We start from the raw sequence: 12,501 nt of genomic DNA, 5'->3' as shown, positions 1-12,501 counted from the left end.
AGCCGGCTCAGGGGCCGCATCGCGCATGCTCCTGGACGGCCTTGACGTCAATCCCCGAGGAGGGAGCGTTAGGCTGGCGGCCCGCGGCGGGCGGCGGGCGCGGTCGTGAGGAACCTTGCGGGGCGGTTGGTGACCTCTCAGAGTCCGCGGTAAACGGTGCGTCCTGCCTTAGCCGCTCATAAATAGCAAGAGTGCACTTTCCATCCAGGTGAATGTCATACTGCCTGTTAAAGCCCCCTGACCCCTGTCTGAAACCCCGGTATCTTGTCTGCGGAGCCCTGTTCTGTGGTCTAAACTAGCGGCGGCCCCCTGGAACCAGACACAGACCCGCACAGACCGCTGGGATTTGTAGTCCCCAGAACCTGGCCAACCAGTCATTCATTCCCTTTGGGAATTAATGGGGTTGAGAACCACTCCATTTTGCAGCATTCGAGAGTAGTGCTTGATTTGCATCAAATCCAAGACCATGTTATTGAGTGCCTATTTTGTGCTGAACATCTTGCTAGGATTGGTGGAGGATAGATGAGTTTGGATCCCGGCTCTCGTCCTTGCGGGTAGGCAGAAAGATGAACTTGCAGAGTCGGATGTAATGAACAAAAATTATGATCATAATGCTTTTGGAGTCATGGAAGGGCCAGAGTCCGAAAAAAATTTCCTGGAAGATGTGGAGTTTGAATCAAGCTTTGAGACGTGGAATGCTCCTAGATTAGAGGAAAGTTGCAAAAATCCAAGGATGGATGTGGAAGGGAGTAAAAAGAAGGGTGATCAGGCTGTAGTCAAAGGTTTATGTTAGAGCGTGGGAGGGAGGCACGACCGTTTTTTGGCCTCACTTTCAGGAAGGGCCTTGTTTTGACTTTCTTTCCAGTTGAGACTCTTAAGTACAGGCACTGAGATATATTGCCAGGTTTAAATAAAAGGCAACATCACAGGACTTACCTGCGTCCAGTTTCTGGACATCATGGCCCGTGTTGCTCTATGAATTAATACATTTTTATAAATCCTGTAATTAATTGGGAGTGGCAAAATTACATTACATAGTGTGTATGTGTGTTAGATATAACCTTTCAAAATACACCACAGTTTTTGTAACCTGTTTTGGCATTAATCAATCTCTATGTACCTAAAGGCTCAAGGTAAGTGAACCCAAATCTTTCTTGACCTATAAGAGCAGGTTATGGTGATTTGGGGGCTTAGTTCTGTGTAAAGTGGATGATTTAGTTTTGATGCTTTTTAAAGACATATATAAATTCACAGAAAATCCTTTGTCAAGCCACTTGTTCCTAGTTTTTTTTATTTTAGAAAATAAGATTATAGTTAACTAAAAGGTATTCATTTTCAAATTTGTCAGATAATGAAACACCTGGAAGTCATGATGCTCTCTGTAAAACATTGTGAAATAATGCTGTTATATTTCCATAACTTAGTACCAGTATATTTGTAATATATTTAATAAATTTGGCCTTAATTTTACCATAACTTTTAGCAAGACTTTAAGGTTTTTGTATAGCATCACAGTGCAAATCAAAGAAGTGTGGAGAAGCATGATTTGGGAAACACTGCTATAAGGGAGTTCAGAAAGGACTGATCATACTATGTGACAATAGATGAACTAAAATAAAGGTAAGGTTGGATTTGGGGCTGAATTCAGTTCCGCTAGGGAAGGAAGGTGGATTAATACATTTGGAAAGATTTCCAAGAGCTAGGAAAAAACTAAAAGAGAAACAAATTCCTAGTTAGTTCATAATTAACCAAAGAAATATTAATAGATATCAGAATATGCATGCTGTGACCATTCCATGTGCTAGAGATTTTTCTGTAATTTTTTTCTGCTAACACTCCTGAAACGAAATGGCATGTGACAGAAGTAATCAAGGTGATTTAATATTAAATTTACACACAACATAAAATTTCATTTCAGGAATCACCGTAGTGATAAAGGCACAACTGGATAAATTTGCAGAACCCAGAGATTTCTAAATGCTAAGCAAGAGGCAAACATTTATATGCATAAATTGCCTTCTGTTTGCTATGGATCAGAAAAGCCTGAATGAACTACTTGACTTTAATTCTCAGGTTTTGACTATGGACCTCCCGGTCATCTGAAACAAAAATAGCTAATCCTCAATTTCCTTACCCTTTAGAAAGAGCTTTAACTGCAAGAATTGCAAATTAGGAATAATTGAAGAGAAGATTGGGTTTAACTGTTGGAGCCAGTTCTTCAATAAAGAGTTGAATTGCTGTAAGAAGGTAAAAGTCTGAGTCACAATTTTTCCTTACTTCTGCAAGATTTTCAAAAAAGCAAATGCAATTTTTTTCCAGATCTTCAATTTTATTATTTTATTATTTTGTCTATAATCATTTATTTATCTTATATCATTTATGGAATGATAAATGAACCAGATTAGAAACATCTCCAGATCTGCAAAACAATACCTTGTTAAAAATTTCTTGTATGATAATTTTTTTAATTTATCATAATATAAATATCTATAAGATGTGCTGTCACTAATGTTTCCCCTAGTTTAGCAGACAAAATTTACAGACGTACCTATCAGCAAGCCAGGTATTGATTTGAAGGTCATTTTTAGACGTTCTTGCAGAACGCAAAGTAAATTAAAAATTCTCTTTCCTGGCAATATATTCCTATTGTGCCTAATTTTGTTATGTTAGTAGAAAAAATCTTAAAGATATTTTAGAGAGTCTTAAATCAATTTCCTAAATGTCTGTTTACTGATTAAACAAAGACTGTAGACCTGATTCTCTTCTGTTCTTCTGTTCTCTTCTATTACAGTAATTTTAATCATCTTCTGAATTTCTCACCTGAATGTCCCATAAACATCCATTAGCAACATCCAAAAACTGAACTTACTGATTCCTACCCCAACTACATTCCTACTTTGACAGTAATTGAAATGACGCTACCTCTCAGTGACAAACCAAACACCTGGTTTGGTTCTTCCCTCACTTTGTCTCCTCCATCTAATTGCTCATGAAATCTTGTGACTTTTACTTTTTAAATGAAGCTTTCCCCACCCTCCATTTCCACTTCCATTTTTGATTCTGATCCCTAGCATCTCTCATTGGGACTATTATAATGGCCTCCCAACCAATCTTCCTGTCTCTGGTATATATCTGTCTCCATGTTTAATCAGATATTTTTTTCTCATTTAAGTTTTATAGTTCTTAGAGGGTTCCCACATATTTTAATTGAACTTATTCCTAGGTGTTTTGAAAATGTGTTTGTTGTATTGCTATTATGAAAGTCATTTTTCTCTATTATATTAACATATAAGGAAGCTATTAACTTTGACATATATTCCTCTTGTATTCTGCCATCTAACTTTCTAATTGTGTCTAAACTTTTTGATTGAGTGTCTTGGGTTTTCTATGTATAAAAACTTATCCTCTACAAACAATGATAACTTTGTCTTCTCTTTTCTAATAATTATACTTCTTACTTCTTTTATGTGTCTTATTACATTAACCAGAATTTTTACTATATACTAAAGGTGATAGTGTATGTCTTTGTTTAGTTTCTAGTTAAATTAAAACATTTAAGTAGCATACTTTTAAGTATCACATCATACTTTCAGTAGTATATCATCCTTAAGACTATTTCTTATTTATTTAGAAAGTGGAAATGAAAGAACCATCATGAAAAAAATCTCAAAGAGAAAAGAAGATATGAAAAAAAAGGTAAGGTATTAATGGAGATTATACGATTTTGATTATACTAATAGCCCAATTATAAATGTAGAATAATCCTGAACAATGTGATATGTTTGGCTCTATATTCAAATCATATAGTTCATATGTTAAAAAAAAATAATGAGCTTAAGAATGAATTATACTCTTTGGTGTGTTAGTAATGCCGTAGTATTAGAAGTGAGTTATTTATTTATTTATTCCCTTATGTAAGTATTAATTCATTTACCTGTTCTCTCAGCCAGCAGTCCATTTCCTGTTTTGCTCAAAAAAAAAAGAAAGTTTTTATTTTTTTAGTGAGTGACTAAAACATACAGGACCAATATCTACACATCTTTTAAAGTAACTCCAGTTAAGATTCATATTTTATCCCTGTCTTCTAGATGGGGATGGGAAGTTTGAAGAAGTGTACAGAATCCTAGGAATGCTGGGTGAGATTATTGGAAATTAAAGGGAGACCTCTATCAATCACTTACTGTCCATTGGTCCAGAATAGAATTAGGTATTTTTAATTGTGTTGAGGAAGATACTGAACATCCTAGTTTATGTTGATCTTATTCAATAGTTCTTAAGTGTGATACAGGAAGCACTGGTGGATTTTGAAGTTTTTTCAGGAGGTCTGTAGACTAGGCTCTTATTGTGATAATGTCTTTTATTTTAGTTGTTATTTAAGGAGTGTTTTGCTATTGTATTTAAACTTAAAATGAAAAACAAACTTATAGTCTGTATCGTTCTAAAAACAGACTTAACATTGCTAGTATGGTTTAATTTCAGAATATTGAGGCTTAAAAAACTTAAAAGGAAGTTTGAACATATCAAGTTTTTTTATAAAGGTAGAATATTCAATTAGAAATACCAGTAGGCAGCTAGAAATATGGTATTCAGGATCAGTAGCCAAGGTTGGAGACAGATTTGGGAAGCCCTAGGAATACATACACTCTCCAAAGCCTTGGAATGTGCCCACATGTAAGCTATGAAGAGAAGTGTGACCATTGAAGAACACAGGGAATAAGTGGCCAGAGAAGTAGAAGAGTAGAGAGCGAAGTATAGGAAGTTTCCAGAAAATAAAGGTGCCAACATTATCAGATGCTACAGAGTAATCAAGTAATAACTAACATGGGTAGAATGTTGAGTTTCAAAGTATTTTCATATGTCTGGTCTTATTTGGCCGTCCTAAAAAATATGTAAAGTTGGCAATATATGAACACTAGGAACCAACCATTGGATTTTATCATTAAAAGGTCCTTTTTGATATTACAGAGAGAAATTTCTTAACTTAAAAATCCACTGTATTTAAAGAGCTCATACCAATTGATAAAAAGATGAAATTTAAGAAAACAGGCAAAGGACGTTAATTGGCATTTTAAAGGTGATGACTTTCAAAGGGCTGATGAACATATGAAAAGATGTTCAATGCCAAAACAAAAAGATGTAAGGCAACCCACCCCCACCCAACTTTTTTGCAGATGTCGGAAGATAACAGTGCAGAAGAGAATGTAGACAAGCATCTCCAAAAAGGTTCTCAATAAGTATACCACAACTCTGATACTGCTGGTTTCTATTTTCTAAAGATGTAAATGACTACTCCTATCCTAGGGTTTCAACTGGAAACACAAGTTTCTTTCTTTTTTTTTTTTAAGATTTTATTATGTATTTATTTGTCAGAGAGGGAGAGAGCACAAGGGGGGGTGCAGCAGGCAGAACAGGGGAAACACAAGTTTCTTAAGAAATGAGTTCAAACAGAAGCTAAACTTCCTAGATAATACAAGATGGGCATAAGAAAATGTATAGTAAAGTCAACACGTGTAAAAAAAACAAATTTTGTTTTCTCTCCCCTTCTGCAAACATGGAGAAGCCACTAGTGCTTGAGACTGTGCTAGTCCATAAACATGCATAGATACGGAACCTGCTTCAGGAAGCTCCAGATCTCAGGGAGAAACATACATGAATATGGTTGAAGCCTGATTCATTCATCCACCAAATATTTAATGAGATCCTACTTCGTGGCATCTGCCATTCTAAATTCTGGGAGTAGAGTATAAACAAACCAACTAGTAATTTTTAAACTTACCAAGGAATACTGCAGTTAAAAATGAAGATTCTCATCATCTGTAGTGATTTAGCTTTATACTTACCCTTTATTTCCATTAGCCCCTATGCAACCTTTGAGTGCTCAAAGGAGAAGAAAAAGAAAAATGCAAGGCAGAATAACCAATAGGCCCTCCATTTTCTACTGTACATAGGACTGCACAACCCCTGTCTTTCTCTTCCATCTGGCGGACTGTCTAGTGCATGAGCAGAAGATAACACATGGCTTAGAGGACACACACTACCTGGAACCTTCTTTATACTCTATGTTTCATATCCTTTAAGAACTGGCAGAAGTAGGGGTTGGCAGTATTGTACTGATTTTTCAGAACTGACATAAGTAGTTAAAATGGGTACCTAGAGACTTTCCTGTCTTCCTTTCAGAATTCTTTCTTTCTTTCTTTTTTTTTTTTTTAAGATTTTATTTATTTATTTGACACAGAGAGACAGCCAGTGAGAGAGGGAACACAAGCAGGGGGAGTGGGAGAGGAAGAAGCAGGCTTCCAGGGAAGGAGCCTGATGTGGGGCTCGATCCTAGAATGCTGGGATCACGCCCTGAGCCGAAGGCAGACGCTTAACGACTGAGCCACCCAGGCGCCCCCAGATTCCTTTCTCTCCAGTTTAATCATATTGAAGTGACCTGGCTTTATTATTTGTATACTCTGCAGAACAGTCTACACAGAATATGACTGTTCTCATGCTTATCTGAGCTTGCTTTTTTCTTTGTTTTTTTCTTTTTTTGACCGACTACAAAGAAGGACTCTCTCCAATAGATGAGGATATAAAAGGCAGGGGAAAAACTCACAAAAAGAAGCAAGTTTTAGTCCTGATTATTTAGTCCAGATTGGAAAAGAGGGAAGGGACAACAGCAATTGGTCTTAGGTTCTAAGCTTACATGGGGCAAAGACCCAGTCTTCGTAATTGTCATGATCTTTAGAAATGCATGCAGTTTAGCTATTTAATAAGCACTTTTGCCACTATTGCTGTTTTATTGTAAGAAAGTGTCATGAACTCTGTATTATGTTGACTTCTTGATAGATTTAGATGCAGAGGAAAATCAAAATGTAATAGAAACGTTGAGAGGCAAAGTAAGAGAGAAGCTAAAAAATGCTAAGGTAATGCTTCTTTTTTTCTTTCCTGTTTTCATATTTACTGTTTACTGCAGTATGTATCATAATAAACTTTTCTTTGTCAAAAAAGAGTGAAAATTTAGCCTTAACATAGCTCCTAAATTCCCAAAAGCTTCAAATTCTTTTCCATGCCTTTTTTTTCCAAACCGTGGTAACTATATATAACATCTCAAGGGAAAACATGTATATACTGGTTAAAAGAAAAGCATTGAGAAATCTTGATTTTTATCCATTTTGGGTAAAAGACTTATGAACATAATTATGTCTGTATTTGTGAAGATTAAATTTTCCACACCATTAATTATGTTGTGTTTCAGATTAATCAAGGTGAAAAGTCCTCACCTCAGCTACTCATTGATGAGAAGATATATCAATGGCCTAAGGTAAACAATTTTTTATACTTTTTAGAACAGCTTTATTGAGGTATACTTTATGTAGCAAAAAATCACTCATTTAAAGTGTATGATTTAATGATTTTTAGTAAGCTTACAGAATGATGAAGTCAGCCCTATAATCTGTTATTATCACTCCACAACAATCCCTCAAACCGATTTGCAGCACTCTCTATTCCTACCTGATGTTATTTTCATCCTAAAAAATTATAATAAGATATTATAGGTGATCCCTGACTTACAGATTTTGTTTTACAATTCAGTGTGTAATCACATATTTGAAATTTGAAATGACAACTCCTGTTGTGGGGAACTATCTTACTTAGGGTAAAGGTTGCTAAGCACGTTTAGCCAAAAGATTCCAAGTAAAATGTCTTAACTAGGATCGAAGTTTTATTTCTCTCTACTTGTAACAGGTAAGTAGTCGAAACTGCTAGGAGAGTTCTCCCATCTTCAGCAGATGGTTTCAATCTCAGAGTCTAGTGGCCAAGCTCCAGTGCCTTTGTTTGCTGGCCACAGAGAAAGAAGGAAAGAGCCAGAGGGTTGCTGATTAATCTCTTACAGGACAAGACCTGCAAGCTGCACACATTATTTCCCCTAAAGGAACGTGGGGAAAGTGTTCAGGCCCCCCCCCCCCAAAAGTAGATTCTGTTACTAGAGATGGGGAAAAGGCAAGAATGGACAATTAGTCATTTCCACCATAAGCAACAAGACTAACTCTATAAATTTTTAAATGCAAGGAATTTTTTTTAAAGTCATCTTTGTCTCCCCCACAATGCCCTCCTTGGGTGCTTAGTAAGAATTATTTTAATTAAATTTAAAAGTAAAAGCAGACTAAAAAAAAAGATGTGTGTACATGCTATTCATTCAACAAATGAAAGTGTGCCTAAGTTGGATTTATGTAACTGTGAATAATAAAATATTGCAAGCTTGTCAAAGTCAGTCCAGAGTGTCAAGGAAGAGGTGAAAAAGAACGGAAATTGGCTTCTGAGACTCTCCATACCAACTGCCGGATAGGAGTATCTGCTCAGGAAGTTGAGGGTTTTAGCAAGTGATTTTACGATGAGCAGAGATGAAGTGAAATAAATTATATACTGACAATTTCGATACGCAACATTATTGCAGGGTGAATAACTTTTGAAGTTAATGTGACAGCTAAATTGTAGGTACAAACAGGATATAAGATAAGCTTTGTATTTTATTTATTTTTAAATTCTTTGACTTCTAGTAACTATGAGTTTTACTTTTTATTATAGAATTAATTTCTTCCCAACTCTCCATAAAAACAGTTCATTTTAATATGTGTGTGAGAAAGAAGTGGTAAGTGATTTACATGTAAAAGATTCAGACTTGACAGTACTGAAAAATGGAAGCTTATTTATCAGCAAATTTATAACTAAGGATATGCCCCTTTTAGTACTTGTAACTGTCTCCAACCGCAAGAACGTAGGTGAGCTGGTGGTACTTGGGTCTGAGTGCACACATACATGAGAGCATCTGAAAACAGGGAGAGAAAAGAAGAATTTTCCCTGAGCCCCCATTTTGAGCAAACTGTAAGGTAATACTCAGTACTCTGGCTAGAGTGAAGAGAGATTTTGGGAGGCAGAAGATTTGGGCTCTACTTTATTCTGTTTGTTAACAGAACCTTCAAAACAAAACCCAAAAAAACTTAATGAACCGAACACACTGTTGCCGCTCCTTGCTCATGAATAGGATGACAGCTACTGTTTACCATATTGCAGAAAAGTATTTCTTCCACTTATAAGCAGAGAAAATAGTCTTTTCCACCCTGAATACTGGTTTACTGTTGTTTAATCCACAGACTGAAGTCTCACTTGATGAAGGTCTTTCGTTTTTCATGCCGGGTGGTGAAGACGGCTCAGCTGTGGGCCGGTGTTCAGAGCAGGTTGGATTTGCTCCCCTTCCTCTCATGTCTCAGGCAGATAAGCTCTTTATTAAAGGCATAGAATGAAATACTTGGGTGGGAGATGAGATTTTTATTACTGAGCCACCCTTTTCTCTTTGAATTAAGAATCTGTTCAAAATAATAATTCCTAACATTTATTGAGTACTTACTGGATGCCCAATGTTATACCAAATTTTTAATATGGATTACATCCTTCAGTCCTCATAGTAATCGTGTGAGGCAGGTGTTATTATAATGTTCATTTTAAAGGTGAGGAAGCTCAGGGATAGAGGGTGAAACATCAGTAGAGCTGGAAGCACTGGCTGTCAGCTCCAAACCTTGTGTTCCTTTTCCTTTTGTTGTTCCTGTCTTTCTCTCCAAGTGCCCCCCAGTTGTTCTCCATAATCTCCATTACTCTCCATAGATGCCATATTCTTCATCCCTCCCAGTCTGATCCCAGACCCTTCTAATTTCTAGCAGTTCTACCCCGTGCCTCCCAAACTCCTCAGCTCCCTGTTATTCCCTTGTGGTCCTCTCCTCCCGTACCAGTTGGTCTCATGGGTCTTTCCCATCTCCTGACTATCCATCCCTCTGCTCTTCCTGTCTGCTCCTGTTCCTTTACACTTTCTCCAGTTCCTCTCTGCCTTTAGTCTCTGCATGGTTTCCTTGGTCCTCTCCCCCAGTACTACTGAAGAACTCCCCTAGAGTCTACCCAGTATCTTCTGATGCAGCTCAGCATTGCTTAATCCCTCAGGCCTCCTGAGTCCCTCTTGGACGCCCATTTCCATTCCAATTTACTTCCCAGTCCCTTCCATCCCCCTTTCCTTGCAACCTGCCCAGTCCATTCATTCTTTCTTTGTTATTGTTGGGTTTTCTACAATAAAAACAGCTTTATCTTTTAAAAGTTTAAAGAAAGTATGTACATTATTTCTTTAAAATGCAGAAAACCATGTGAAGAAACTAAAAATCACATGAAATCCCACTGCTCTGAGATAAACCACTATCATTTTTCATACCTTTCTCAATGCTTATGCCCAGACTTGCACATACACGGACTTTTGTATGAATAGAATCATGTTTGTAAATGACAATTTCATTTTTCCAGTTGCTCAGCCAAACCCTGGTGTCATCCTTGGATCCTCTTTTACTAACAGACCTCATATTCAATTCATCACAAATTCTGTTGGTTCTACCTTCAAAGTATTCCAGAATCTGACCCACTTTTCACCACTTCCGCTGGTATAACCCTAGTCTAAGCCACCATAACCTCTCATCTGGATCATTGCCAGTGTCTCCCTCTGTTTTTTTGTTTTTTTGTTTTTTTTTTTAAAGATTTTATTTATTTATTTGACAGAGATAGAGACAGCCAGCGAGAGAGGGAACACAAGCAGGGGGAGTGGGAGAGGAAGAAGCAGGCTCATAGCAGAGGATCCTGATGTGGGGCTCGATCCCATAATGCCGGGATCACGCCCTGAGCCGAAGGCAGACGCTCAACCGCTGTGCCACCCAGGCGCCCCTCCCTCTGTTTTTACTAGTGCCCCAACAGTCTCTTTTCTATATCATACAGTGGTCAGAGTGTTCCTGTTAAAATCTAAGACAGACCATTCTTTTGCTTACACCTTCTAATGTTTTCCTATCTCACTCAAAATAAAAGCTAAAGTTCTCCAAAACCTATGTGACCTCACCCGCCTTGGTACCTCTCTGACCTCATTTCTTACCACTTTGCACTTCTCCCAGCCAACTCCAGCCAGATTGGCCTCCTTCCTATTCCTCACGACATGCAAAGGACTTTGTATCTTTTTTTTGTCTAAAAAGCTCTTCCCTTATCCTCTCTCTCTCTCTCTCTCTCTCACTACCTTTAGGTCTCCGTTCAAATGACACATCATTTAAGATACTGTATCTGACAACCCTATCTACAATAGTACCCCTACCCACCTAGCCTGGTTCTCTCTATCTTCTTATCTTGCTTTTTTTCCCCTTCAACACACTTATCACCACCGAGCATTTATTTCTATATCTATTTGTTCATTTTCTTCCTGAAACATATTAGACGCTCAATGAATATTCCGATGAATAGTGAATAAATGAGTTTCCAACATGTGCATGCTCTGCCATGTCATCTGACCTCCCGGAGTCTCACAATATGGGTTAAGGAATGAGCTTTTCTGGGAAAACAAGAGAAGGTCGCCCAGTGGATACCAGGGGGTCAGGTTAGGGCTGCTTTTCCTTCCCAGAGGGCGTGCATGAGGGAAATTAGGTCAGTGAGGCAGATAGGCTATTTGGGCTTTAGTAAGGCAGGTTTAGATGTGGGTTGTTTGGAGGTGTTGTCTTGAAAAGCCATTGCCCCGTATCTGGTGACTTCGAGGTCCATAGGAAACTACTGTCCTCATCACAGGGAGGAGAAATCCACTGTTTGGGAGATGGAGTTTCTTCCTGCTGGGAGAAAGGGGAGTCCTGGTCCCAAATAGGTTGTCTGGGCAGCCCAGAGTGAGGTCCAAGGTTATTTTTGGACAGTTCTACTCATCATACCATGATTAGCAAGGCTTGTTCCCATGACATAGGGGGAAATATCTCTTTTTTACCACACCATGCTCAGGAGTATCCATCTAGAGTTATGAATGGAAAGTCTGAATGCCTTCTGACCTCATACTCCCTGTCACACAACACCTAACCAGACACTGCTCTGCTGTGAGCTGCATAGTGAAGACCAGGAAGGTGATCCGGGAGAGCAGCTAGCCTCAGATTAAGTCAGGAATAGTTGGTCAGGTCAGGGTTATATTGGTTGAAATCACAGTTTGTCTCAGGCTAAAAATATAGGCTAGTTGAATCGGGTAAGGTTTATAAAAGAGGCCTGTTTAGTCACAAATAAAAGGCTGGGATCCAAGATGAGGGTTGACATGCTCAGCCGTCAGGACAGGCCTTAGCTCTGAACGCAGATTGAAAGCCCTGGTCCACACTAAGGGTGTATGAGGGATGTCTAGTAATGGGAGCTCGAGCCCCCCCCCTTTTTTTTTTAAGATTTTATTTATTTATTTGACAGAGAGAGACAGCCAGCGAGAGAGGGAACACAAGCAGGGGGAGTGGGAGAGGAAGAAGTGGGCTCTTAGCAGAGGAGCCTGATGTGGGGCTCGATCCCAGAACGCTGGGATCACACCCTGAGCTGAAGGCAGATGCTTAACGACTGCGCCACCCAGGCGCCCCTCAAGCCCCTTTTTGTAGGTGACTGGAATCTTCAGAGATCCCCTGTGTAGAGATCCCCCAAATCTTGCTTGTAGATGTC

General features: G+C 38.4%; 1 protein-coding gene across 1 annotated transcript in view; it reads left to right on the top strand.

The window, feature by feature from the left end:
• The first annotated feature begins 3,654 nt into the window (after positions 1-3,654).
• The window catches only part of CC2D2B (coiled-coil and C2 domain containing 2B), a 91,063-nt gene continuing 82,216 nt past the window's right edge, over positions 3,655-12,501 (top strand). Inside the window, exons 1-5 of the mRNA XM_026493744.2 lie at positions 3,655-3,696; positions 5,172-5,223; positions 6,832-6,908; positions 7,241-7,307; positions 9,127-9,221. Of these exons, the coding sequence (XP_026349529.2) occupies positions 3,655-3,696; positions 5,172-5,223; positions 6,832-6,908; positions 7,241-7,307; positions 9,127-9,221 (333 nt within the window). The remainder of the gene's footprint in view (positions 3,697-5,171; positions 5,224-6,831; positions 6,909-7,240; positions 7,308-9,126; positions 9,222-12,501) is intronic.

Source organism: Ursus arctos, unplaced genomic scaffold, assembly GCF_023065955.2.
Source record: "Ursus arctos isolate Adak ecotype North America unplaced genomic scaffold, UrsArc2.0 scaffold_7, whole genome shotgun sequence".
In the NCBI taxonomy this organism is placed as follows: Eukaryota; Metazoa; Chordata; class Mammalia; order Carnivora; family Ursidae; genus Ursus; species Ursus arctos.
This window is presented reverse-complemented; position numbering and strand designations above follow the sequence as displayed.